This window comes from Neoarius graeffei, chromosome 9 (genome assembly GCF_027579695.1).
Source record: "Neoarius graeffei isolate fNeoGra1 chromosome 9, fNeoGra1.pri, whole genome shotgun sequence".
NCBI lineage: Eukaryota > Metazoa > Chordata > Actinopteri > Siluriformes > Ariidae > Neoarius > Neoarius graeffei.
Genome location: NC_083577.1, coordinates 3,034,642 through 3,061,960, shown reverse-complemented (window position 1 = coordinate 3,061,960; position 27,319 = coordinate 3,034,642). Strand labels below are relative to the sequence as shown.

At 41.4% G+C, this 27,319-nt stretch overlaps 1 protein-coding gene across 5 annotated transcripts in view; it reads left to right on the top strand.

The window, feature by feature from the left end:
- Nucleotides 1-24,339, top strand: part of ccdc141 (coiled-coil domain containing 141) — a 112,179-nt gene extending 87,840 nt beyond the window's left edge. For 4 of the 5 annotated variants that reach the window (XM_060928947.1, XM_060928945.1, XM_060928943.1 and 1 more), the window contains 7 exons: nt 710-901; nt 5,287-5,470; nt 7,217-7,329; nt 9,801-9,860; nt 9,943-10,434; nt 16,154-16,932; nt 23,664-24,339. In XM_060928947.1, coding sequence (XP_060784930.1) covers nt 710-901; nt 5,287-5,470; nt 7,217-7,329; nt 9,801-9,860; nt 9,943-10,434; nt 16,154-16,932; nt 23,664-23,937 — 2,094 coding nt within the window. In that variant the 3' untranslated portion in view covers nt 23,938-24,339. The remainder of the gene's footprint in view (nt 1-709; nt 902-5,286; nt 5,471-7,216; nt 7,330-9,800; nt 9,861-9,942; nt 10,435-16,153; nt 16,933-23,663) is intronic. The other variant, XM_060928944.1, reaches the window with a different exon arrangement.
- Nucleotides 24,340-27,319: the final 2,980 nt, after the last annotated feature.

Below are 27,319 nucleotides of genomic sequence, written 5' to 3'. Positions count from 1 at the left end.
CCCCTAAACTGGGAGAGTGGCTCCAACAGATCCCAGGAACAACATCTGAGATCTCTGTCAAGAAAAGCACAGTCCTAGGAACAGCTAAGATACTGCACAGGACCACCAAACTCTCAGGCCTCTGGTAGAGGAACCAAGCTCGAGGGGGAAAAAAAATACCGCCCAAAGAAGGGGCAAGTGTGGAATTTATTTATACTGGGGGCTGCAAAAGTAGGTATACAGTAATGAAAAACAAATTCTAGTATTAAATGAAACCTAGCACCACTATTATGATACTGGAATAATCCTTACTGTATACTTACTTTTGCAGCCCCCTGTATATAGTGACATAATATGAAATAAAAAATTAAAAAGTCGAAAATATAATTAAATATTTTTGGGACCTTCTTATCCAAGGAATTGGAGGAAGAAAGTAATTTGACTTCAAGATGGAACATTGTGATGCCCTTTTGTCTGTTTTTATAGATAAGTGTTGTACAGTATCAGAAGCTACACAAGCACATCTGCTTAAAACGCTAAACTCTTCGACAAGGCCATTCGAAGCTAAATTGTTCGATGCCCTTCTATAACTTTTTAGTATAGTAATAGATTAGCGGTTAGCTTTTTATCTCGATTAGCTTCATAGCTCTTGTCTAAAACTAAAGAAGCAAACTTCAGATCTCAATCTAGTCTTGGTTGATGACGTTTTTTTTTTCCTTTTGTCTGCCAGATTTTGAAGATGAAGCTGCAGGCCTTTGCAGTATCGAGCAGCAGCGAGAAGCATCTAATTGGCAGCAGTCCCAGAGAACTTGAGGATTCCATCAATGAGCTACAGAGACAGGTGGGAGATTTTGACAGGACAGTCCAGGACTACAAGCAGAACTTGGAACTCAGCATGAAGCTCCAGCAAGCCATGGAAGAGGTGTGGAAAAACCCCTGAACCCTGTTCAACACTGCTTTCAACACCAGATAATGTCTAATCATGATCCAGAGATAACCATGAAGATATCAGTAGTAATTACGTGTAATCCGATTCTGGTCAACTTGTATTCATTGCTGCAAAGTGAACAACAGATCTACTGCCAAATCATACTGCCAGAACACTCACTTGTATAACACTGAGCACTCGGGAATTAGTTTGGAAAACAAAACAAGCCGAAAATAACAGTGCTGCTGCTCCCAGTCCATTTTGAGTCATAAACGGTTTTAAAACCTCACAAAAGTGTTCGTGTTGGACCTTTTTCACACTTCCTTTTTCCCCCCTTGAACAAAGTCTGTTTGCAGAGTTTACAGTCCGTTTGGATGTTGTGTTGCGGATGAAAGGACTTGCCTCGTAGATAAACAAAGAAAGGCTTCAGCTGGGTGGCACGGTGGTGTAGTGGTTAGCGCTGTCGCCTCACAGCAAGAAGGTCCTGGGTTCGAGCCCCGGGGCCGGCGAGGGCCTTTCTGTGTGGAGTTTGCATGTTCTCCCCGTGTCCATGTGGGTTTCCTCCGGGTGCTCCGGTTTTCCCCACAGTCTAAAGACATGCAGGTTAGGTTAACTGGTGACTCTAAATTGAGCGTAGGTGTGAATGTGAGTGTGAATGGTTGTCTGTGTCTATGTGTCAGCCCTGTGATGACCTGGCGACTTGTCCAGGGTGAACCCCGCCTTTCGCCCATAGTCAGCTGGGATAGGATCCAGCTTGCCTGCGACCCTGTAGAAGGATAAAGCGGCTACAGATAATGAGATGAGATGAGGCTTCAGCTGATCAATACTGCCCCAAACCCCTCTCTTTTAATAAATAATCCATTAATTATTTTATCCTCACTGTTATCTTTTACTCTGAAAGATTAATCATACAGGGGATATTAGAATTGCACAAGAAACTAAAATACAGCTCAGAAATGTCTTGACCAAAGTAGCATGTGGTACGTTATACAATTAACTGTTAACAGTTATACAATTTCAGTGTTTAAATCCATGCAAAAGAACAGCATGGAGTTACTGTAAATAGATTGATTTTGCACCCACAGTGTGATTTTAGTGCAGCCTGAAATATGCCTCAGGAACAGAGACTGCATGACTGAAGAGCAGGGATGAAACTTGTGCCTCGTTGAGCCAGATTAAGGGCTTTCACACGCAGTAGCTTGGTTATTGAGTCTGAATCAGAACTAAACTGATCGTAAGGTGTTATTAAATTTTCTAAAACCCCAATTCCAAAAAAAGTTGGGACGCTGTGTAAACTGTAAATAAAAACAGAATGTGATGATTTGCAAATCATGGAAACCCGATATTTCATTGAAATTAATACAAAGGCAACATATCAAATGCTGAAACTGAGAAATTTTATGGGTTTTTTTGAAAATATAAGCTCATTTTGAATTTGATGTCAGCAACACATTTCAAAAAAGTTGGGACGGGGTGTGTTTACCACTGTGTTGCATCACCTCTGCTTTTAACAACACTGTAAACGTTTGGGAACTGAGGAGACCAACTGCTGTAGTTTTGAAAGAGAAATGTTGTCCCATTCTTGATACAGTATATTAGTTCAGTGACTCAACAGTTCGGGGTCTCCTTTGTCATATTTTGTGCTTCATAATGCGCCAAATGTTTTAAATGGGAGACAGGTCTGGACTGCAGCAGGCTAGTTTAGCACCTGTACTCTTTTACTCCGGAGCCATGCAGTTGTTACATGCAGAAAGTGGTTTGGCGTTGTCTTGCTGAAAGAAGGAAGGCCTTCCCTGAAAAAGATTTTGTCTGGATGGCAGCATGTTGCTCTGAAACGTGTTTATATCATTCAGCATTAATGATGCCTTCCCAGATGTACAAGCTACCCATGTCATGTGCACTAACGCCCCCTCATACCATCACAGACGCTGAATGCTTTTGAGCTGTGCACTGATAACAAGCTGGATGGTCCCTCTCCCCTTTAGCCTGGAGGACGTGGTGTCCATGATTTCTAAACAGAATTTCTTCTTTTGGTTCGTCAGACCTCGGGACAGTTTTCCGCTTCACCTCAGTCCATCATAAAAGAGCTCGGGCCCAGAGAAGGGGGCGGGGTTTCTGGATATTGTTTATATCTGGTTTTAACTGGATGCAGTAATGAAGTGTTTTCACAGACGATAGTTTTCTGAAGTGTTCCTGAGCCCATACAGTGATTTCCACTACAGACACGTGTCTGCTTTTAATGCAGTGTCTCCTGAGGGCCTGAAGATCACACGCATCCAGTGTCAGTTTTCAGCCTTGTCTCTCGCATACAGAGATTTCTCCAGATTCTCTGAATCATTTCATGATATTATAGACCATAGATAATGTGATCCACAAATTCTGTGCAGTTTTACATTGAGGAACGTTATTTTTAAATTATTGCACTGTTTGCCCACGCAGTCTTTCACAGAGCGGTGAACCCCGCCCCATCTTTACTTCTGAGAGACTCCGCTTCTTTGGGATGCTCTATTTATACCCGGTCATCTTACTGACCTGCTGCCAATTAACCTAATTAGTGTTTCTTAGCATTACACAATTTTTTCAGTCTTTTGTTGCCCCGTCCCAACTTTTCTGAAACATGCTGCAGACATCAAATTCAAAATGAGCAAATATTTTTCAAAAAACAATAAAATTTCTCAGTTTCAACATTTGTACTGTTTTCAGTGAAATATAGGGTTTCCATGATTTGCAAATCTTCACATTCTGTTTTTATTTATTTCTGTTTTACACAGTGTCCCAACTTTTTTGGAATTGTGATTGTATACCAGTAGCTCTGAAAATTACTGCTGACTGTAATTCAAATAACACGTATATATGAATAATTTTTTTTATAACATGTTAGTGTTTCTATAGTAACAACTCATTCATGGAATTGATTGAATTTGAACAAAAAACTTTGTTCATATCATGGGGTTTTATGGAAGGAGTCTCCAGTGTCGGTGCTTTGTAACACTCAGAGGTAAAACTGTTTTCCACTCCAAGAAAGTCTTCACTTTATGGTTTTGCTCTCACATGACAAGCTGATTTCTTTCTTTCTTTCTTTCTTTCTTTCTTTCTTTCTTTCTTTCTTTCTTTCTTTCTTTCTTTCTTTCTTTCTTTCTTTCTTTCTTTCTTTCTTTCTTTCTTTCTTTCTTTCTTTCTTTTAGTAATAGTAGCTCCACCTCACTTCAAGCTGCATCACACTACCTCATTGTTGACTATTTTCCTAAAACAGCACGCACACAAGTATTTTATTTCATATGTGAACAATTTCTTGTTAGCTTATTAAATATGCAATACACTCATCAATAACGTACAGTACCAGGCAAAAGTTTGTACACCGCTACTCATTCATAGGTTTTTCTGTATTTCCTACACTGTAGAACAATAGTGAAGATGTCAAAACTATGAAATAAAATCTGGAACACGCATGGAATTATGTAGTAAACAAAAATGTGTTTTAAAATGTTTGATATTTTCGATTCTTCAGTGTATCCAGTGTTTACCTTGATGACTCTTTGCACACTATTGTCACTATCTTAACCAGCTTCATGAGGTAGTCACCTGGAATACTTTTCAATTAGCAGGTGTGCCTCGTCAAAAGTGGACAAGTTTCTTGCTTTCTTAATGTGTCTGAGATCAAACATCCATCCATTATCTGTAGCTGCTTATCCTGTGCAGGGTTGCGGGCAAACTGGAGCCTATCCCAGCTGACTCTGGGTGAGAGGCGGGGTTCACCCTGGACAAGTCATCAGATCATCACAGGGTGACACACAGAGAGACAAACAACCATTCACACTCACATTCACACCTACGGTCAATTTAGAGCCACCAATTATCCGAACCTGCATGTCTTTGGACTGTGGGGGAAACCACGCAGGAAGGACCCCGTCGACCACCGGGCTCGAACCCAGGACCTTCTTGCTGTGAGGCGACAGCGCTAACCACTACACCACCGTGCCGCCCTGAGATCAAACAGTAAATAATAAAAATACAGTAAATAGCCCTATTCAACACCACAACTGTAGTAATCCAGACAGTATTATGTCAAGAACCGTTTAACTAAGTAAAGAGAAACAACATCATTAGTTTAAGACATGAAGTGACTTTTAATTAAAAAATAAAGAAAACCATTGATTTAGAAGGCATGTCCAAACTTTTGACTGGTACTGTATATACTGCAAAAATGAAAGATCTTCTCCAACTCGTCAACATAAAACATCAGGAGATGGTCACGTTTGTAGCTCTAATATAAACTGTAATGTGTTCCACAGTATAATGCTGTGATATTGTACGTTAAGGAAGCTGTGTAAGAACCTTTATTGTTGTTGATCATATGCGCTCTTGGCTTCGATCTGCAGTATGAGTTTTGGTGCGAGGAGGCGAGTTCCACCATCGTGAGGGTGGGCAGATACTCATCCGAGTGCAAAACGAAGGAAGCCATCAGTTCTCTGCATAAGCAGTTTGAGAAGTTTGTTTGGCCCACAATCCCACAGCAGGAGGAGCGAATCAGGCAGATCACAGAGCTGGCAGTGCGTCTGCATGGTAAGATGGATTAAAAAAAAACAACACAAATATTCTAAATTGCCTTAACACACACTGCGATACAAGGCTAATGTAGCTAACAGGTATCTGAAGCTGCCAGTTTAGCATTGTGTAAACTACATGTCTGGATTATACATTCACCTCAAGAGACATTGTTGGGCTCAATGACACCATGTGTGTGTAGATGGTTTTAAAAGTAGTCCATAGCAAATGGACAAACCTTGAGTCATGCCTCCTTTCTCAGTCTGGTGTTGGCGATGATTGATTGACTCCATATGTTCTGAGGGAGAAAGTTATTTTGACCAACTACTCTTGTTTTAGTTCTAAAATGTTTTGTCAGTTTTTATAGATGCCAGTGTGTCATACAATGTCAGAAACGTACTTATATTATTCACTGAACATCTCCACAAAGCCATTTGAAGAGAAATTCTCACACAGTTTGCATTGTAGTATCTGGTAAACTATAAGTATAACTATAATCTACGCTTGCATATTAGCTACATTAGCTTTTCTAAATAACCTTTACTCTTACTTGATGACGCTTTGTACACTATTATCATTCTCTTAACCAGCTTCATGAGGGAGTCACCTGGAATGCTTTTCAATTAACAGCTGTGTCTCGTCAAAAGGTCATTAGTGGACGAGTTTCTTGCCACCTTAATGAGTTTGAGATCACAGTAAGACCCCGTCCACACGTAGCCGGGTATCTGCTAAATCGAAGATATTTTTCTACGGTTTGGCCTGTCATCCACATGAAAACACATCAAAAACGAATATTTAAAAAAAAACTCCGGGCAAAGTGAAGATTTTTGAAAACTCCGTGTATGCCTTTTCATGTAGACAGAGATAACCGGAGTTTTGCGTTTTAGAACATCACAATCTGCGCCAAAAAAGTGGTGACAAATCTGCCCTGACGTCAAACGTGCGACCTTTGTTTACTGCAGAAGCCAGATTAAGCATGGACAAAGAGTAATGGATCGGAGTAGTGCCTTGAAAGCGTTAATTATTGTGCAGGTGCTATTTACATGTTTAATTTTAGAAGCCCAACTACTGACAAGATTCCCAATCAACGTTTTCTTGCGTCTTTTGAAGTTTATACTCCAAAATTGTGTTTAGAAGCAATTCTGTCTCCGAGTCTGTCCAGACGAACGAGCTTGACGCCATGTTTTATGTTTAGGCGGAAGTGACGCCAACAGAGGGCTATTCTGATGTGATTAGGGGGTAGGATTTGGGGAAATAATGCCATCTACAGGTTTGGAATGCTTATGAATGTGATTGAAAATGCAGATGTTCGGTTATGTGTGGAAGGGATTTTTTTCGAAGACGAGGTGGTGTGGATAAAACATTTTTATAAACGGAGGGGGGGAAAATGTTCGGTTTTAAAAATACCCGGCTACGTGTGTACATGGCCTAAATAATAAATAATACAGTAAATAGCCCTATTCTACAACACAACTATAGTAATCCATACAGTATTATGTCAAGAACTGAACAACTAAGTAAAGAGAACCGACATCCATCATTACTTTAAGACATGAAGTGACTTTTTTAATAAATAAATAACTATTGAATTAGAAGGCATGTTCAAAGTTTTGACTGGTACTGTAGGTCCAAAATGAGGTTACATAAAGTTAGCTTTTGTTGGGTGAAGTAGATTCGCTAAAATACCACTCGCAAGCCACTTTGAGAGCAGGAATGTGCGAAGTGACTCACCGTGACGAACAGTGAATGATGTGTTTCATGTAGGTGCTGAGGAAGGGACGAGGTACATGGAAAAAACTGTGAACAAGCACAATGAAATAGTGGAGTCAATAAAGGAGTTGTCAAGTGGACTCATCGACCTGGAGGCCAAATTACAGGTTGGCAGCAGTTTATACACACTTCTTCAATTTATTTTTTTTATTTGTATATATTTCTATACATTGATCATGCCCCAAAACTCAAAAATATGCTTATAACTCCTTTTGGATTTATTATTATTATTATTATTATTATTATGTAGATTAATTTTCAAATTAGGGCTCAAATTTATTAACAGACTGCAAATTATTCAACATTCATTGATATTAAAGATTTGAGTTAGTGGTGATCTTCAGTCATCTCCATGGCTTTGGATCAATCACATCTGGTATATTGATTATTAGTATAAATACACAGGTGATTATAGGAAATCGAGCACGCTGATTGGTCAAGAAATTCTGGCTATTTCTCGATAATCACCTCGAGTGACTCAGCAAAATGGCGTCCAATCGCTTCGTCACCATAAGTGAGGAAGAATTACAGATGAAAAAAATGCTGTTCCTAAAAGCACTAAAGATGCTCCGAAGTTTGATCTCAAACTATTCAAAGGGAAGGTGGGGTTGGGATTTATTTTATTGATTTCAAAACAAAGTATTTTCTCGAGGTTTCTTCCTCATGTCGTCTGAGGGAGTTTTTTCTTGCCACCGTCGCCACAGGCTTGCTCATTGGGGATAGATTAGGGATAAAATTAGCTCATGTTTAAAGTCGTTCAAATTTTGTAAAGCTGCTTTGCGACAATGTTTATTGTTAAAAGCGCGATACAAATAAACTTGACTTGACATGTGAGTCGGTGTAGATAAGTGACAAGTCTGTGCCGCGGTTAGTAGATTTACATGCCGCCTTTGAAGTTTGAAATCAATTTATTTTTAATACAATTAAAAAAAACATCATGTATTTATACTAAAACAATTATCTCCCTCAGGCTCAGTGAATATCGGTGATGATTATCCATACAGGACACTTTTTCGATGGAATAAAAACGTGTTCTATTCCCTTCTAGCAGGTTTCATTCATTTGGTTTGATAGCATGCAATATTGTTAGCATATCGCTTATCCTACGTGTATTATGTCACTCTACCCAGTGGAGAATGAGCGTTGAATATGGTTTACGATATTGCATGGTTGTCAAGACAACATGACGTCACACGTTGGAGATGTAAAACTTCCCCACTAGCGAGCGACTGGCACAATTTGTAAACAAACATGGCTGCCAGGTTTGCTTTGTTAAATACAGAAGATTTTGATATAATTTTGAAAGAAAAAGATGCATTGAACACCCAAAAGGAATCTCATCTCATGTCATTATCTCTAGCCGCTTTATCCTGTTCTACAGGGTCGCAGGCGAGCTGGAGCCTATCCCAGCTGACTACGGGCGAAAGGCGGGGTTCACCCTGGACAAGTCACCAGGTCATCACAGGGCTGACACACAGACACAGACAACCATTCACACTCACATTCACACCTACGCTCAATTTAGAGTCACCAGTTAACCTAACCTGCATGTCTTTGGACTGTGGGGGAAACCGGAGCACCCGGAGGAAACCCACGCGGACACGGGGAGAACATGCAAACTCCACACAGAAAGGCCCTCGCCGGCCACGGGGCTCGAACCCGGACCTTCTTGCTGTGAGGCGACAGCGCTAACCACTACACCACTGTGCCGCCCGAAAGGAATGTATAATAATAATAATATTAATGGCTTTTTTCATGGTCTATCAGATATATTCCATTCAGCTACTCGTCTTCAACTCGTTCACTATCGTGCTAGCTGAATGGAATATATCTGATATACCGCTCAACACCAGCCAATATTATTTAAATAATAACCTTGACTTCATCTTAATTATTCTTCACCGATATTTACTTCACCTTCAATGAATAATTGTTCAATAGAAAATGATGTGGTGGACTCTGAAATCTACCTACACAACCTGTGTGTTAAACTAGTTTGTTAATAGTAGTGGTGAATAATATTGTCGTTGCTGTGGTAATATCACAATGTATTTTGAAATGTTTGGCTGCTGTTAATTCAAAGCAAATTGATACTTGGGTACTGAACTCTCCTCTATGTTGACCCGTGATGATTACAATCAAGCAGTTGACTAACTGACCAGCTATTTCAGGTGGGGTGACAGGAGGATATGGAACTGTTTCCAAATTGCATAGTCATGCTTGTTGGTAGATCCTGGTGTTTTTACCAAGGTGTAGACACTACATTAAAGGCATTTAGCAGATGCTCTTATGCAGAACAACAGACCCAGAGCAGCCTGGGGAGCAGTTGGGGGTTAGGTGCCTTGCTCAAGGGCACTTCAGCCATTCCTGCTGGTCCAGGGAACCGAACCAGTGACCTTTTTGGTCCCAAAGCTGCTTCTCTAATCACCATTAGACAATGACTATGAATGATGGCACTTTGTCATTTTGCCAGCATTAAAAACATATTAAACAATCTCAGTTGTCTAAAATTGATGATTGGGGTAATTTTCATACAAAACATGCTGTCCTAAATGTTTCATTTTTCTTCTTTCCTCAGGCTGAGTCTTTGAAAGCTCAGTCTGCTGAAGAAAACAAGACCTATGATACCATAGAAACTGTAAGCATTAATAACAGCAATTTACTGGGCAATTTACAAACACACATTTTCATGGTCTAAATCACTCATGTCATCTAAACAGCCGGAGGCGAAGGAGACGGGCCACACTCCTGAGATCACGGGACCTGGTGGCACCAAAGACGACGTGGTCACCAAGAAAGCAGAAAGCAAAAAGCCACAGCTGTGCAAATCGCAAAGCCAAGACACACTAGAACAGCCACATCAAGTGCTCTCGGAGACACACAGCTACACCCAGGAGGCTTATTCAAAGAGCACTGTGCAGACCATCACCAGCAAGTCCACAGTGGAGAGGAAGGAGCAAACACACACCTCTTTCTCACACACACACAAGTTCAGTGTGTCCAGTTCTCCTGTGGAGAGAGACAGGAGGACCTGCACACTCCAGCAGAGCAAGAGACCGTCTCAGGACACTCCTTCACCTGCTCAGGGCGAGTGTCTCACACCATCCAGCTGCTCAGAGAAACAGACAGCAGGTCTCCGAGCTCACCATGAGAACTTCCAGAATGTTAGCGGCTCACACATTGCTGCACACACACTGCATACGGAGGCAAAGGTGTGTATGAATTAATTTCACCCTTTATCCCATAAATTCTATACTATATGGCCAAAAGTATGTGACCACCTGAACATCACACCCATATATGCTTGTTGAACATCACATTCCAAAGTTGGTCCCCATTTGCTGCCGTAATAGCTTCCACATTTCTGGGAACGCTGTGGGGATTTGTGATCATTCAGCCACAAGAGCATTCGTGAGATCAGACACTAATGTTGGCTGAAGAGGCCTGGGGTTCAGTTGGCATTCCAGTTAATCCCAAAGCTATTCAGTGGAGTTGGTGTCAGGGTTCTGTGCAGTCCACTCAAGTTTTTCCACTCCAACCTTCACACACCACATGTTCATGGAGCTCACTCTGTGCACACTGTCATGCTGGAGCAGGTTTGGGCCTCGTACAGCACTTCCAGTGAAGTGAAATTTGACAAAGCAAACAGACATTTTAGACAATTGTGTGCTTTCAACTTTGTGGCAACAGTTTGGGGAGAGAATCACATGTAGGTGTGATGGTCAGGTGTCCACAAACTTTTAATCATATAGTGCATTTTCTCTCTCAAATTTAATTGTCTATTTTACCCCATAAATGTGAAAGTTGTGTAATATACACGTACGAAGTAGATTACTATCTCAATCAGGAAATTGCATACATGTCAACCTTTGGTCAATCAAACCTGTATAACCAACCTCCAAAATCCGTATTTCCCTTATAAAATCCGTATAAGATGCAAATTAAAATAATTTACCTAAAATTTGAATGATACAGTTAGGTCCATATATATTTGGACACTGACACAAATTTTGTTTTTTTTTACCTGTTTACTGAAACATATTCAAGTTATAGTTATATAATGGACATGGACATAAAGTCCAGACTTTCAGCTTTCATTTGAGGGAATCCACATTAAAATTGGATGAAGGGTTTAGGAGTTTCAGCTCCTTAACATGTGCCACCCTGTTTTTAAAGGGACCAAAAGTAATTGGACAATTGACTCAAAGGCTATTTCATGGGCAGGTGTGGGCAATTCCTTCGTTATGTCATTCTCAATTAAGCAGATAAATGGCCTGGAGTTGATTTGAGGTGTGGTGCTTGCATTTGGAAGATTTTGCTGTGAAGAAAACATGCGGTCAAAGGAGCTCTCCATGCAGGTGAAACAAGCCATCCTTAAGCTGCGAAAACAGCAAAAACCCATCCAAGAAATTGCTACAGTATTAGGAGTGACAAAATCTACAGTTTGGTACATCCTGAGAAAGAAAGAAAGCACTGGTGAACTCATCAATGCAAAAAGACCTGGACGCTCACAGAAGACAACAGTGGTGGATGATCGCAGAATAATTTCCATGGTGAAGAGAAACCCCTTCACAACAGCCAACCAAGTGAACAACACTCTCCAGGAGGTAGGCGTATCAATATCCAAATCTACCATAAAGAGAAGACTGCATGAAAGTAAATACAGAGGGTTCACTGCATGGTGCAAGCCACTCATAAGTCTCAAGAATAAAAAGGCTAGATTGGACTTTGCTAAAAAACATCTAAAAAAGCCAGCACAGTTCTGGAAGAACATTCTTTGGACAGATGAAACCAAGATCAACCTCTACCAGAATGATGGAAAGAAAAAAAGTATGGTGAAGGCGTGGTACAGCTCATGATCCAAAGCATACCACATCATCTGTAAAACACGGCGGAGGCAGTGTGATGGCTTGGGCATGCATGGCTGCCAGTGGCACTGGGTCACTAGTGTTTATTGATGATGTGACACAGGACAGAAGCAGCCGGATGAATTCTGAGGTATTCAGAGACATACTGTGTGCTCAAATGCAGCCAAACTGATTGGTCGGCGTTTCATAATACAGATGGACAATGACCCAAAACATAAAGCCAAAGCAACCCAGGAGTTTATAAAAGCAAAGAAGTGGAATATTCTTGAATGGCCAAGTCAGTCACCTGATCTCAACCCAATTGAGCAGCATTTCACTTGTTAAAGACTAAACTTCAGACAGAAAGGCCCACAAACAAACAGCAACTGAAAACCGCTGCAGTAAAGGCCTGGCAGAGCATTAAAAAGGAGGAAACACAGCATCTGGTGATGTCCATGAGTTCAAGACTTCAGGCAGTCATTGCCAACAAAGGGTTTTCAACCAAGTATTAGAAATGAACATTTTATTTACAATTACTTAATTTGTCCAATTACTTTTGAGCCCCTGAAATGAAGGGATTGTGTTTAAAAAATGCTTTAGTTCCTCACATTTTTATGCAATCATTTTGTTCAACCCACTGAATTAAAGCTGAAAGTCTGAACTTCAACTGCATCTGAATTGTTTTGTTCAAAATTCATTGTGGTAATGTACAGAACCAAAATTAGAAAAATGTTGTCTCTGTCCAAATATTTATGGACCTAACTGTAATTAACAATGATATATCCCAGTTACTTTTTATTCAATATTAATAACAACAAACCTTCAGAATGAATACAAAGCTCCAATGTTTGACAAAAACACAAAGTGTTATCAGTGTAGTTACGAAGGAAATACTTCGTTGTTTGGAGACAGGTTTCACCGAGCGGCTATTATGCACGAGACTTCATATTAGCCACAAAGTCAGGAAAATCTGTTCGTAAAATTGTTATAATGACCAAATACAATGAAAAGTATTTTTCCAGTCTCACCTGTGAAAGGTAATCCCATGTGATCTCGTTTGGACGGTAAACCTGTTGGTACAGTTAAACGCAGCACATGAATGAGACATCTTTATTCTCGGCTACTGTCTAGACGCTATACCAGAGACGGGTGAAGAATCTCCACTTTGCCACATCCAATATGGCGGCGAGGATGACGTATGATTCTACGCAGAAGGCGGCGTCTATGTTTATATGTCTATGACTTCCCGGTTGGCGGGATTCTCGCAATGCGGTGTGCGCATGATCAAAAGTGGAACGAAGTCTCGCTACCACAAGATAACGCGCGATTTCATAAGACTCTTTACTGGCTGTCTGTGGTGTACAGTACGTTTGTAAATGTTATGCGCTCTTTTATCATCGTGGGAATTGATTATAGCTCTAAATAAATATTGAAGTTTTTTTAAAGAATCCATATAACTTTATTTATACGCCCGTATACTACGTTTATTGAATCAAATCCGTATAAAATACAGACATTCCGTATAGGTTGACATGTATGAAATTGTTTGAATGAAAATCTGGCTAATGGCAAGCACAGGTCCTCAGTTTCCCATGCTTAGTATACAGAAGTGATGTGGTATGATTACAGTACCAGTCAAAAGTTTGTACACCTCTACTTTTTTATAGGCTTTTCTATATTTTGTCTATTTTCTACATTGTAGAACAATACTGAAGGCATCAAAACTATGAAATAACATGGAACATATATGGAATTCTGCGGAAAAGTTAAAAAAAAAAACAATGTTTTATATTTTAGATTCTTGAAGAATCCACTGTTTCCCTATTGTCATTATCTTAACCAGCTTCATGAGGCAGTCACCTGGAATACTTTTCAATTAACAGCTGTCTCACATTAAAAGTTAATTAGTGGATGAGTTTCTTGCCTTCTTAATGTGTTTGAGATCATACAGTAAATAATAAAAATATATAAATAAATAGCCCTATTCAACACCACAACTGTAGTAATCCATATTACAGTGATGCTTGAAAGTTTGTGAACCCTTTAGAATGTTCTATATTTCTGCATAAATATGACCTAAAACATCATCAGATTTTCACACAAGTCCTAAAAGTAGATAAAGAGAACCCAGTTAAACAAATGAGACAAAAATATTATACTTGGTCATTTATTTATTGAGGAAAATGATCCAATATTACATATCTGTGAGTGACAAAAGTATGTGAACCTCTAGGATTAGCAGTTAATTTGAAGGTGAAATTAGAGTCAGGTGTTTTCAATCAATGGGACGACAATCAGGTGTGAGTGGGCACCCTGTTTTATTTAAAGAACAGGGATCTATCAAAGTCTGATCTTCACAACACATGTTTGTGGAAGTGTATCATGGCATGAACAAAGGAGATTTCTGAGGACCTCAGAAAAAGCATTGTTGATGCTCATCAGGCTGGAAAAGGTTACAAAACCATCTCTAAAGAGTTTGGACTCCACCAATCCACAGTCAGACAGATTGTGTATAAATGGAGGAAATCCAAGACCATTGTTACCCTCCCCAGGAGTGGTCGACCAACAAAGATCACTCCAAGAGCAAGGCGTGTAATAGTCGGCAAGGTCACAAAGGACCCCAGGGTAACTTATAAGCAACTGAAGGCCCCTCTCACATTGGCTCATGTTAATGTTCATGAGTCCACCATCAGGAGAACACTGAACAACAATGGTGTGCATGGCAGGGTTGCAAGGAGAAAGCCACTGCTCTCCAAAAAGAACATTGCTGTTCTTCTGCAGTTTGCTAAAGATCACGTGGACAAGCCAGAAGGCTATTGGAAAAATGTTTTGTGGATGGATGAGACCAAAATAGAACTTTTTGGTTTAAATGAGAAGCATTATGTTTGGAGAAAGGAAAACACTGCATTCCAGCATAAGAACCTTATCCCATCTGTGAAACATGGTGGTGGTAGTATCATGGTTTGGGCCTGTTTTGCTGCATCTGGGCCAGGACGGCTTGCCATCATTGATGGATCAATGAATTCTGAATCATTCCAGCAAATTCTAAAGGAAAATGTCAGGACATCTGTCCATGAACTGAATCTCAAGAGAAGGTGGGTCATGCAGCAAGACAACGACCCTAAGCACACAAGTCGTTCTACCAAATAATGATTAAAGAAGAATAAAGTGAATGTTTTGGAATGGCCAAGTCAAAGTCCTGACCTTAATCCAATGGAAATGTTGTGGAAGGACCTGAAGCGAGCAGTTCATGTGAGGAAACCCACCAACATCCCAGAGTTGAAGCTGTTCTGTACGGAGGAACGGGCTAAAATTCCTCCAAGCCGGTGTGCAGAACTGATCAACAGTTACCGCAAACGTTTAGTTGCAGTTATTGCTGCACAAGGGGGTCACACCAGATACTGAAAGCAAAGGTTCACATACTTTTGCCACTCACAGATATGTAATATTGGATCATTTTCCTCAATAAATAAATGACCAAGTATAATATTTTTGTCTCATTTGTTTAACTGGGTTCTTTTTATCTACTTTTAGGACTTGTGTGAAAATCTGATGATGTTTTAGGTCATATTTATGCAGAAATATAGAAAATTATGAAGGGTTCACAAACTTTCAAGCACCACTGTAAGTCAAGAACCGTTTAACTAAGTAAAGAGAAATGACATCCATCATTACTTTAACACATGAAGTTTTTTAATCAATAAAAATAAAGAAAAAAGATTGAATTAGAAGGTGTGTCTGAACTTTTGACTGGTACTGTATGTACTTAAAAACTTAATTTAACAACAGAAAACATGAATAGTCTTGCATATCTGCCTTTAAGTGTGTGTGTGTGTGTGTGTGTGTGTGTGTGTGTAAGCAGTTTATGTCTGTGATGAGACATTTTGCTATATAGATGATGGTAACCCTCATGGGTTTTATAACATTCACAGATAGGTTTTAGACAGGAAGCATGTTTTGGTTGATGAGGGCAAAGTGGAAAGTTATTTAACTTCCAGTTCAGTTTTACATGAACTATTGATTTCATCTAGAAATATCAGTGTTTATTTTATTAACTGACTTGTAGCACATTTGTGTTCCTCAGAGTGAAGTGCCACTTCCAGGAGAAGAGGAACTTTTCTCCAGTGGTGCACCAGACTCTCATTTACTCCCAGATGGAGAGTTCCATCCTGACAACCTGAGTGAAGAGTCACTATCTAACGATGAGTATGAGTGCACCTCACCAGATGACATCTCTCTCCCTCCTTTATCTGAAACCCCTGAGTCCAACATGGTCCAGTCTGAGAATGACCTAGATGACAGCTACTGCGTGAGCTCCCACAGCCTCCACACAAGCCACTACAGCCAGCAGTGTCACTCCAGACATGGCGACCCACTTTTCCCGTCCCCTACGACAGGCCCGGCTGGCCGATTCAGAGCCGAATCGTCCTCATTTGTTCATAGCCCGCTTACTGTTCTCACCCCCACACTGGTCTCCAGCACAATCTCCAGCATCTTAAAGAGTAGCAAGCCGAAAGGCCTTGCTGAGTGCCAGCAAACCGTTTACTCCATGCATGAGAGCCGGATTGAGATGCAGGAGCGTGTGCATGAACCTGCCTCGGCCCGACACTCTTCTGTTGCTCAGGCTGGTAACACGCATGCTTCCCTTAAACCATTAACCTCAGACAAGGAGCCGGAGCTGTGCAAGCCCACGGCCATCCGTGAGGAAATAAAGCGCTCGAGCAGCGCTAGGGCCATGGGGAACCTAGCAGCAGGGAACAGCCCTAACTTCTCCAAACACTTGTCTAATGCCGTAGTAATGGAGGGCTCTCCGGTGACCTTGGAAGTGGAAGTCACTGGATTCCCTGATCCTGCTTTAAATTGGTGGGTAGCTTATAATAAACTCAACCCCTAGATTGTAATGTGCTCTGCCAGCATTTGGTGGAAATCAGTTAATTTGTAACTCTTTTCTATTTTCTCTTTGATACTATACCTAAAGAAAATGATTGAGAATAATGTTTCGGACCTTTAGTTAAGTCTATAGGTACTTTAGATAAGCACTGTTCCCTAGTGGCTGCAGGAGCTGATACAGTCACAAATTTTAAAATACATTTTGTTGATTGTTTTGCATTGCATGAGAGTTATTGATATTGAGAGACTGTAACCTAACTGAACTTGTCTGTTAATGCTACTACACATAAAGCTGTGTTCCATTTTCAGCTCCATTCCTAACATTTTCTCATTTCTAATAGTAACTTTCACATGCTTTGATAACTTTGTAAAGTTTGACCTCTATCACACTTTTCCTGGCTTTCTTTCCCATTTTTTTTCACCCTACCTTCCAAAACCATTTTAACTCACCCTTGTCAACTTCTACTCATGACCAGTTGCAGCAAAGAGGAGAAGCACTTGCAACAAACTGTGCCTTTTATTATTAAATTATGTATGATATTGTGTAGATGTCTTAGGCACATAAAGTTTTTAAGTACTAAAGACTAAATCAAATGCATTTTTGATGTGACCCTTTTCCTTGACAACTGCTGGTAACAGCTGGTAAACGGTTCCAAGTGTCTTGGAGAACTTGCCACAGCTCTTCTGCAGACTTTAGCTCTTGCCTGCTTCAATCTGTCAATGTTCCAAAATATTTTATTTTATAAAAATGAATATTTGGAAATTTAAGACGCACATTTCTACTGACACACTAATGCAGAAGTCAAAAATCAAGGTGCATAAATGTACACAGGTTAATTCGAAAATGCATCGTTTGCATTTTGCCTTTCCATCTGCACTAAAACTGTGGCTTTTGACTAAAGTGTACCTTTTCAGAACTGGTGAAATATGACATGAGTCATGTGAACCCTACAATTTCAGTAAGAAGAAAAGAGACAAGAAGCCTTTATTTATCACACAGACTTAAGCACACAGTGAAATGTTTCCTCTGCATTTAACCCATCTGAAGCAGCGAACACGCGTTGCTCACTTGTGTGTACGAGAGCGCACATGTACCCAGAGCAGTGGGCAGCTATGGTACAGCCTTGCTCAAGGGCACTTCAGTTCAAGACCGCCCCATGTTAACCTTACCTTTGAACTGTGGTGGAAACTGGAGCACCCGGAGGAAAACCCCCGCAGCCACGGAGTTTCTCCCCAGACATGCAGACTCCACACAGAAAGGCCTTTGTTGGCTGTTGGGCTCAAACCCAGAACTTTCTTGCTGTGAGGCAATAGTGCTAACCACTACACTACCGTGCTGCCCACTGAAACCCATTACGAATTCTGTATTATGCTATGGTCACACATTGCCGATTGGTCCATGAGAACCATGGCTGGGGCTACCGTGGCCATTCCGGCAGATTTTGGAGGTGATCCATTGCATAAATTTGGATGGATTAAATATGCAAATGAAGCCATGGTTGCTACAACAGTAACTATGGAAGACGCTAGTAAAACCAGTGGTGGCAGCGATGTATAGTGACATATGGCCTTACAGCAATGATAGCAGTGTGTACAGTTTTCATGGCTGCAGTATGGCATAGCCATGGCAAGATGAAATAAGCCACACACCCCCAAGGCAAACTTTTTCACTTTCTGCAGAATGTTGTTCTGTGAACATTTTGAGCTTGATGGTTGTGACAGAATGCTATGGTAGCCCACGTAACCCTCATATATGCCTCAAAGGATGCTCATGGATGCCTTCACAGTTTTGATGGATGAATTCATCCGCCGCTTCACCCACGGCAACTTTCAACATGACGAAACTTTCCAGGAAGGGAAACCACGCCCTCCTGGTTGTCAAAGTAGCTCCCTGGCTCTCGCATATTCCAATGGAAAGGCCCGGAACGCATGCCGTTTAACCCCTGGAAAGTTCAAAATTGCCTCCCATGAAGTGATTCTGGCTATGACAGACCTTAGCTTTTGGGGTTTTAATTGCAAACACTGTATGATCAAAGGTTTGTAGACACCGGACCATTACACCCACATCTGTCCTTGAACATCCCATTCCAAAACCATGGGCTCGGATATCAGAAGGCATAGTGCAGAAGGCATCAGTTCCAGCTTATCTCAAAGGTTGAGGTTCAGTTGGGTTGAAGTCAGGGTTCTGTTCAGGCCACTTGTGTTTTATGCACCACCCTTGGTAGGCCATGTCTTTATTGAGCTTGCTTTGTACACAGGTGCATCATTATGGTGGAACAGGCTTGGGCCCCTTAGTACAAGTGAAAGGGAAATCTTAATACTACAGCATACAAAGACATCCTGTACAATTGTGTGCTTCCATCTTTGTGGCAACAGTTTGGGAATAAACAATACATAGGTGTGATGGTTAAGTGTTCACATACATTTGGCCATATAGTGTATTTACCACTTTGACTGCACAATTCCATACATTTTAAATTCTAATAATACTAATTATCTCTCTTGAGTGACCAGTAATTTAAAAAAATATATATTTGACAGATATAAGCCAATGTTCTTCCACGGAGTTATTATTTCACTGAGTGGACAAAAATGAGAACTACAACAAGTTCTAGTAGAAGTCTCTGGGGCAAGTCTCGTGCTGCCTCATGCTTGCTTTATGAACATTTTCAGTGGAGGAACAGCAGCAGTCAGGACAGTTAATGATAAGGTTGCCAGATTTCCCCACAGGGAATGTGAAGTAATGTCATGCCTTGTTGCATGTTGGGACTGGGGTGCCATCCTGTGAGGAACATGCTCATACCTGTGCCTGTGAAGGTGGTTACCTGCTTACCTTTTGTTTGGTCAAAAAGTTGGGTACATCAGTCAAATCTGATGGAAAAAGAGAAAGAAAAGGGACCCTACTGAGAGAATCAAATCACAATGGTATTTGGACAAACTCATCTCATTATCTGTAGCCACTTTATCCTGTTCTACAGGGTCGCAGGCGAGCTGGATCCTATCCCAGCTGACTACGGGCGAAAGGCAGGGTACACCCTGGACAAGTCGCCAGGTCATCACAGGACTGACACATAGACACAGACAACCATTCACACTCACATTCACACCTACGGTCAATTTAGAGTCACCAGTTAACCTAACCTGCATGTCTTTGGACTGTGGGGGAAACTGGAGCACCCGGAGGAAACCCACGCGGACACGGGGAGAACATGCAAACTCCGCACAGAAAGGCCCTCGCCGGCCACGGGGCTCGAACCCAGACCTTCTTGCTGTGAGGTGACAGCGCTAAACACTACACCACCGGGCCGCCCCTATTTGGACAAACTAAGCATGATAAACAACATGGATCCATATGACATGGCAGCCAAACAATATAAAACACTTTCAAAAACATTCAGCTATGTGATTACTTTATTGAGACAGAGGCAACAGGTTTGATCAGGTTACATGTCTTAAAGGTTATGTCACATATTGTGAGCCATAGGGATCTCATGCAAGTAGGAAGGGGGGGGGGGAGAAGAAACTATTCAATTGTCCAGTTTTCTCCCTGAACAATGTTGTGACCTACAATGGCAGTTCTTGATGCTGCAGCAGCATTGAACTACCATGGTGATGTTTTTCTGAATCACGACAGCAACTCATAACACAGCCTCCAACTCACCAACAGAAAGGCAGAAGAATCCTTTCAACATATGTTGGCACATAAACAAAATGAAGTCACACACCCACAATTCAACATGGCATGATATCAACTTCACATTCCTTTTTGTTAAAAAAAACAACTTGGCATTCATGATGTTTTACAACAAATAACCAGAAATTTAGTAAATTTCCACAAAATGGCAATGTAAAAGTCCAGTGTGTCTATAATGTACAGAACAATTTCTAATGTAGATGAGTGGATGGAAAGAGGGATTATGGAGTGAAAAATATGTGGCAGATCACAGAATCCAGGGACACATGTCGGCCCGGGGGCATTTTGAGTTATTGACAGATTCAGAAGGTACAGTTTCTAAGCTTTCCAATGATGCCTTCCATGTGGAGATCTGACAATATTTGAAGAATGTGTGGCCTTTTGAAAGTGTATACTTCTTAAAACAGAAAAGGGAGAAAATCGCCCTCAAAGTTTTCCATCTCAGCTACTCTGGGTGCAGGGCGGGCACATAATGGTGCTCATTTTCCTGACATTAAGGAAAGCCCTACCCCCTACGAGCTAGCACGATGCTACTTTCATGTAAACAAAGATCACCACGTCAATTTTCCTTCCATGCAAAGTATGCCCAACACAATTATGAAGTACAAAAATAAGTCCTAAAGTATACTTTAACGTTTTGTGGTTGAAAAATTACTCACACCGTAAGAAAGAAAGATAGCACGATGATGACACAACTAACACAACACTAGTTTCATGTAAAGCCTCGGTCACAACCGGCCGTACAGTACGCGCTCCTACGGCCGGTCTACATGCAAAAAACGCAAGAAACACACGGAGAGCGCGCATGAAACGCACGAGAGCGCACGCGTGATGTGCTGATTTTCGAGCCGCAGACTGGCTGCAGAGGTTCTTTGTCATGTCAAACAAACTCTACGGGCGCTTACGTTTTTTTCAGGTTGCAAGACAAACTTACGGCCAACGCGCGTCTTTCTCCGTGAACAACAACAACAAAAAAAACGCAGCGATTTGGGAAATGCCAAAAATCACACGGCCAAAAAATCGTACGTCCGGTTGTGACCTAGGCTTAACCAAACCACAACACTCTCCGTTACATGCAAAAATAACCACACAGCCTTAGATTAATAAACTCACCCCATCAGAAAGAGAAACGGCGCCTTGCACACACCAATGCCTCCGATGGAATGTAATCCTAGAACGGTCCATGTATCATCCGATCATTCAAGTATTCCATTCAATCTGGAAAACGAGGTTGCGGGTTTTTTTTGCTAGAAATGGTTATCTCTAATGTAAATACCAAGTGTCTGTTTGCTTTGCGGTGTTTCAGCTCCTCTGCACTCTGTTTAGTAACTCATTCCATAGTGAAATTACACGCCTGTATGCAGTTAAGTAGCCATGCGCTCAGCTCGGATCATACAGCTGATTCACAGAAAAAAAAAACAAATGACTTAAATCATCATGTGAATGGCCCATATGGTAATTTACCCACACCCCCCAGCAGGCTACAGTCCTGACAAAAACAAGACAATTTCCAACAAAAAATGTATGCTTTTCCAACAAAACAATCTCATCTCATCTCATCTCTAGCCGCTTTATCCTGTTCTACAGGGTCGCAGGCGAGCTGGATCCTATCCCAGCTGACTACGGGTGAAAGGCGGGGTACACCCTGGACAAGTCGCCAGGTCATCACAGGGCTGACACATAGACACAGACAACCATTCACATTCACACCTACGCTCAATTTAGTCACCAGTTAACCTAACCTGCATGTCTTTGGACTGTGGGGGAAACCGGAGCACCCGGAGGAAACCCACACAGACACGGGGAGAACATGCAAACTCCGCACAGAAAGGCCCTCGCCGGCCCCGGGGCTCGAACCCAGGACCTTCTTGCTGTGAGGCGACAGCGCTAACCACTACACCACCGTGCCACCACAAAACAATCTATTATCTGAAATACTGATTGGATTCTTCAAGATCTCAATTTGCACATGATGGAAAAAAACAAAAATCACAAATTAAAAAAAAAAAAAGCTTCTTTTGCGATTATCTCGGATTCTTTTCGGCCGACATGTGTCCCTGGATTCGGTGAGCGGTCACACATGTTTATGAGAAATATGCATAAAATGCTTAGTTAAGGGTTAGTGTAAGGTCTTTGCATGATTTTTGAGATGGACAGTACTTGCATTGGAAATGTGGAAATCTGGCAACCCTAGTAAATATTACCTTGAATACAAGTGAACAAATGTACATCTAAAGTGATCAAAACAAGCTGCTAGACTGTAAGTTGGATGATGGTCAACTGTCTATTATGAGGGTAAAAATTCATGCAATAGTAGCCTGTAGGATAAGTCAAGTGTGATAGCTAAGTCTAAAGTCCTTCCCGCACCATGTGGCGCCGATCTCCATTTCTGTAGCCCTCGGCCTCTCGACTATTACATAGCTAGGGTTACAGTGGGGGCCGGGTCCTCTGGTAACCACGAGAGTTTGACTCCCCACTCACATCTGTATTGCAGCGTGCCTTGCCAGACAGCAGTAGGTACCATTTTTATGATGGTCTTTGGTATGACCCAACCGCGAGTAGAACTTGCGATCTCCCTATTGAGAGGTGGACATGTTAACCACTTGGCCAACTAGCGGACAAACTTGTGGTGATAGCTTCTCGACTTAAATTTTGTTTGAGGCCATGTCATTATTAATATCAGTCTTCCCCACCAAAAGTTATGGTTACAGGCTACATTATGTATCATGATGATCACTGTGAAGAAAATGTAAAAATAAATTGCATCAAATCATAATAACCTATAGGCTATAGCTTCAATCTTCAAACCACAAACTTATCGAGTAGCTCAACATGCCTTAAGATAGGAACTGGAAGAAAGAAATGCTGAGGTGAAGTTGACGAAGGCACACTTTTTAGCTTTAACATCACCACTTTTCTAACTTCACCCCCTAACTGAGTGCACGCACTAACCTGTGTCGTTTTTGCTGTGCTGTGAGTGTGTGACGTGATGATTCACTCTGTGCTTCAGGTTCAAGAACGGGCAGGAACTGCGCAGTGACGAGCGCATGTCACTGTCCCATAAAGAAGGCAAGCATGTGTTGTTCATTGAGAAAGCTGCAGAACGAGACTCGGGCCAGTATTTGGTTCGCGCCTCAAACTCGGCCGGCACGGTTTCCTCCAGCTCCGTGCTGCAGGTCAAAGGTAATGGCTGCTCTGACTTTGATATCCTCAAACTGGACTGGCAAACCTGCTTCGGCACGCTGTGTGTCCTCCTGTGGCTCCTCTACCTGCTGGTGTTATAATGCGCACACAGATCCTGAAAACATCCCTCCCACTGCCTTCTGCTGTTCACCTGCACTTGGTTTATGGTTTCAGTTTTTTTGCACAAAACCGACTTCTAGAGGAATATTCAGGAGCATGAAGGGTTTTTTTTCCTGTCACTTTAAAAGCTTATCACTTGCTCACAATCACTGGTAGTTAATCTGACACCAATATGTTGAATTTATTTTTAAATATTTCTATATTATATTTGTTGATCTATTCTGTAAATTCTAATCAGTATCAATAGATTTTATTTCCCTCAGGATAAGGTGTTTTACAGGTATATAATGTTTTATTTTAGAATATATTCATTGTTTTGTCGCTCCCACACTACTTTATTTATGTGATCGGCTTCTTGTTCTTGGGGGAAAAAAGGTCTTTTTTTTTTTTTAAGATAATTGTTTTAATAAATGTTGTTCTTCCTTTACTAAAAGCATAGTGCTGCTCATACAATTTCAATAAAGTGTTCTGTAAGCTGGTTGGTAAACATCTCACTATGTGCTGTTTATGCGTAAAACTAGCATCAGATTTAACATCGCATACTTGCCAACCCCCAGAGAATGAAAACTGGTAGATCAGATTGCACAAAGCAGTCGTGCCCTTCTCAGGGGGTCTGGGGGCTTGTCCCCATGGAGAATTTTGGAGGGAAAAAAAAAAGTGTAAAATGGTGCATTCTAAGTGCCATATTTGAAGAAAATTGATTGAGAAATTGGACCGGCGTCCTTCACAAAAAGCTGCTTCTCACCTCGCCTCGATGCTTTGATGCATGGATGATCCAATGACCAAGTTGCCTTGAACTTGTCATCACGAATCTTTTTTTTTTTTTCCTTTGAAGAATTCATTATTCATGATCACCAAAGCATTTTTACACAAATACTGGCACAATTTGTTTTGTAGTATGTGACCTCAGGGCTGGAACCATAATGAGAGCCAATGGAATGGTGCGATAGAGCGATACACTTTCGATTCAACATCTTCGCGCTGTTCCATTGGCTCTTGTCTTCACTTAACATGGCTGTTTGACACACTGTATCCCCTGTGCCGAAAACTACCGACGTGAGGTCAGAAGAGCAAATCCAACAGTGTTCACTCATCATTTTGTAATGTGGCCCTTTTTTTTTTTTTTTAGAACTAAAACTGGTAGGCAGTATTCACCTGTCAAAATCTGCAGACTACCGCATGAATCGGGAGAGTTGGCAAGTATGACATAATATAAAATAGAATAAAATACAAAGACTATTTTGCAAGCAATTTTCTCTCTGACAATATTTACACAGTGGTGTGAATGGTGCAATCTCAGGCCCTGTCCACACAGCAACGGATTCAGGTGAATCTGATAAAATTGTTTATCGTTTCTGCGTTTTGGGTGCCCAAAACGAAATCTTTTGAGAACGGGTTCCAGAGTGGAAAAATCTGGCAACGGCGCCGTTGCGAAGTCGTCTGGATGAGTAGAACGGATTTGTTTACGATAACGTCACAACCACATGACTGTCAGTGCTTCACGCCGGGTAGAAGTGTAACGAACTCGATACGAGTTGTCAACAAATCCTATAACTTGGTTCATGAAACGGGCTTACAAAATATTTTCACTGTGAATATTTATTGTGTAATGGTGCAAAGAGAGAGAGAGAGAGAGAGAGTGAGAGAATAGCCCTTAGGGCAGAGTCTTTAGTCCAAACGCTGCGTAAGCAGTACCAAACCGCGCACCGCCCGTGCGCTTTCCAAAAACAAAAACAATCCCGCCAGCAAAAATAGGAAAAAAAAAGGCACGATCTCACCTCTTCAGATGTTGGTTTAAGTCCGACAATACATTCCTCAAAAAGGGCGTAGAAGAACAAAGTAATCCATCAACGTGTAGCATTCAATTTATTCCGGACCATTAAATAATTCTGGAGGATCTCAGAATGTTGGCGTACCGGCTTCCATCTACCCCCATTCATTCCTCTCTCTCTCCATCTACCCCCATTCATTCCTCTCTCTCTCTCCATCTACCCCCATTCATTCCTCTCTCTCTCCATCTACCCCCATTCATTCCTCTCTCTCTCTCCATCTACCCCCATTCATTCCTCCCTCTCTCTCCATCTACCCCCATTCATTCCCCTCTCTCTCCATCTACCCCCATTCATTCCTCTCTCTCTCCATCTACCCCCATTCATTCCTCTCTCTCTCTCCATCTACCCCCATTCATTCCTCTCTCTCTCCATCTACCCCCATTCATTCCTCTCTCTCTCTCCATCTACCCCCATTCATTCCTCTCTCTCTCCATCTACCCCCATTCATTACTATTTCCGCGCCTTTCGTTTTACGCTACTGATTAATAATCAAAACTTTATGTGGCTGATGCTACAGAAGAAGGGGTTTATGTGCATGCGTCTACTTCTTCTATTGTTCTGGTGTCTCCAATGGGACCGTCTTTCAGCAAGCGTTGCGTTGCCATATGTACCTGATATTTTACTGATCTGTTGCCCATGTGGACGCGATATTTAAAAAAAAAAAATCTTGTTGCCATTGTCGTGTGGATGTAGCCTTAATCAACCACTCTTTACAACAATGGTGAGCAGAAAAGCATCTCACACTGCACAACACACCAAATCTTAGATCAGCTGCAAGAGCAGAAGACTGCATACAACAGTTTTACACTTGTGTCCAATTCTATGTTGGCACAATGAATATTACTGACTGCTCAAATGACGGGTTGGGTCAGATCAGTCCTGCTGTCACGAAGACCAAGGAACTGCCAGTGACGCTTCAAAATGGAGGTGGTGTTAAAGGAAAAAATATGGCAGTTTATTAAAGCATCAGCAAAGCTTTGAATCTTAGTAGGAGCACTGTGAATTCCATTAAAACAAAGATTGTCACAACCCAGACACTACCAAGATCAATTCAAACTGAGTGTTTGGGCAAGAAGGGCAATTGTCAGAGAAGTATCCAAGAGTTACAACTACATCACTGAAGGGGTTACAGAGCTCACTGGCTGAAGAAAGAGAACCTGTCCAGACCTCAGCAATATCAGCTCATCACAGATTTAGCCTCTATGGGAGAGCAGCTAGAGAGAAGAAATCCAATAAAGGCCATGTTAGAAAATCTGAGAGCTTTTTTGAAAAAGCTTTTGTGATGTGATGAGACTAAATTTGAGCCATTTGGTCTAAAGCCAAAGCATAATATTATGTGCAAACCAAAGGCATCCCAACATCCATATCACACCATTCCTGTGATCAAGCACGGTGGTGATAGCATCATGCCCTGCAATTGCTTTTCAGCAGCAGGAAATGGAAATCTTGTTGCCACCACAGGTGAATGGGCAACAGGGTCATGGGTGTCGAAGCCTCATTGATTCGCATGGGGCATGAAAGCTAGCCCATA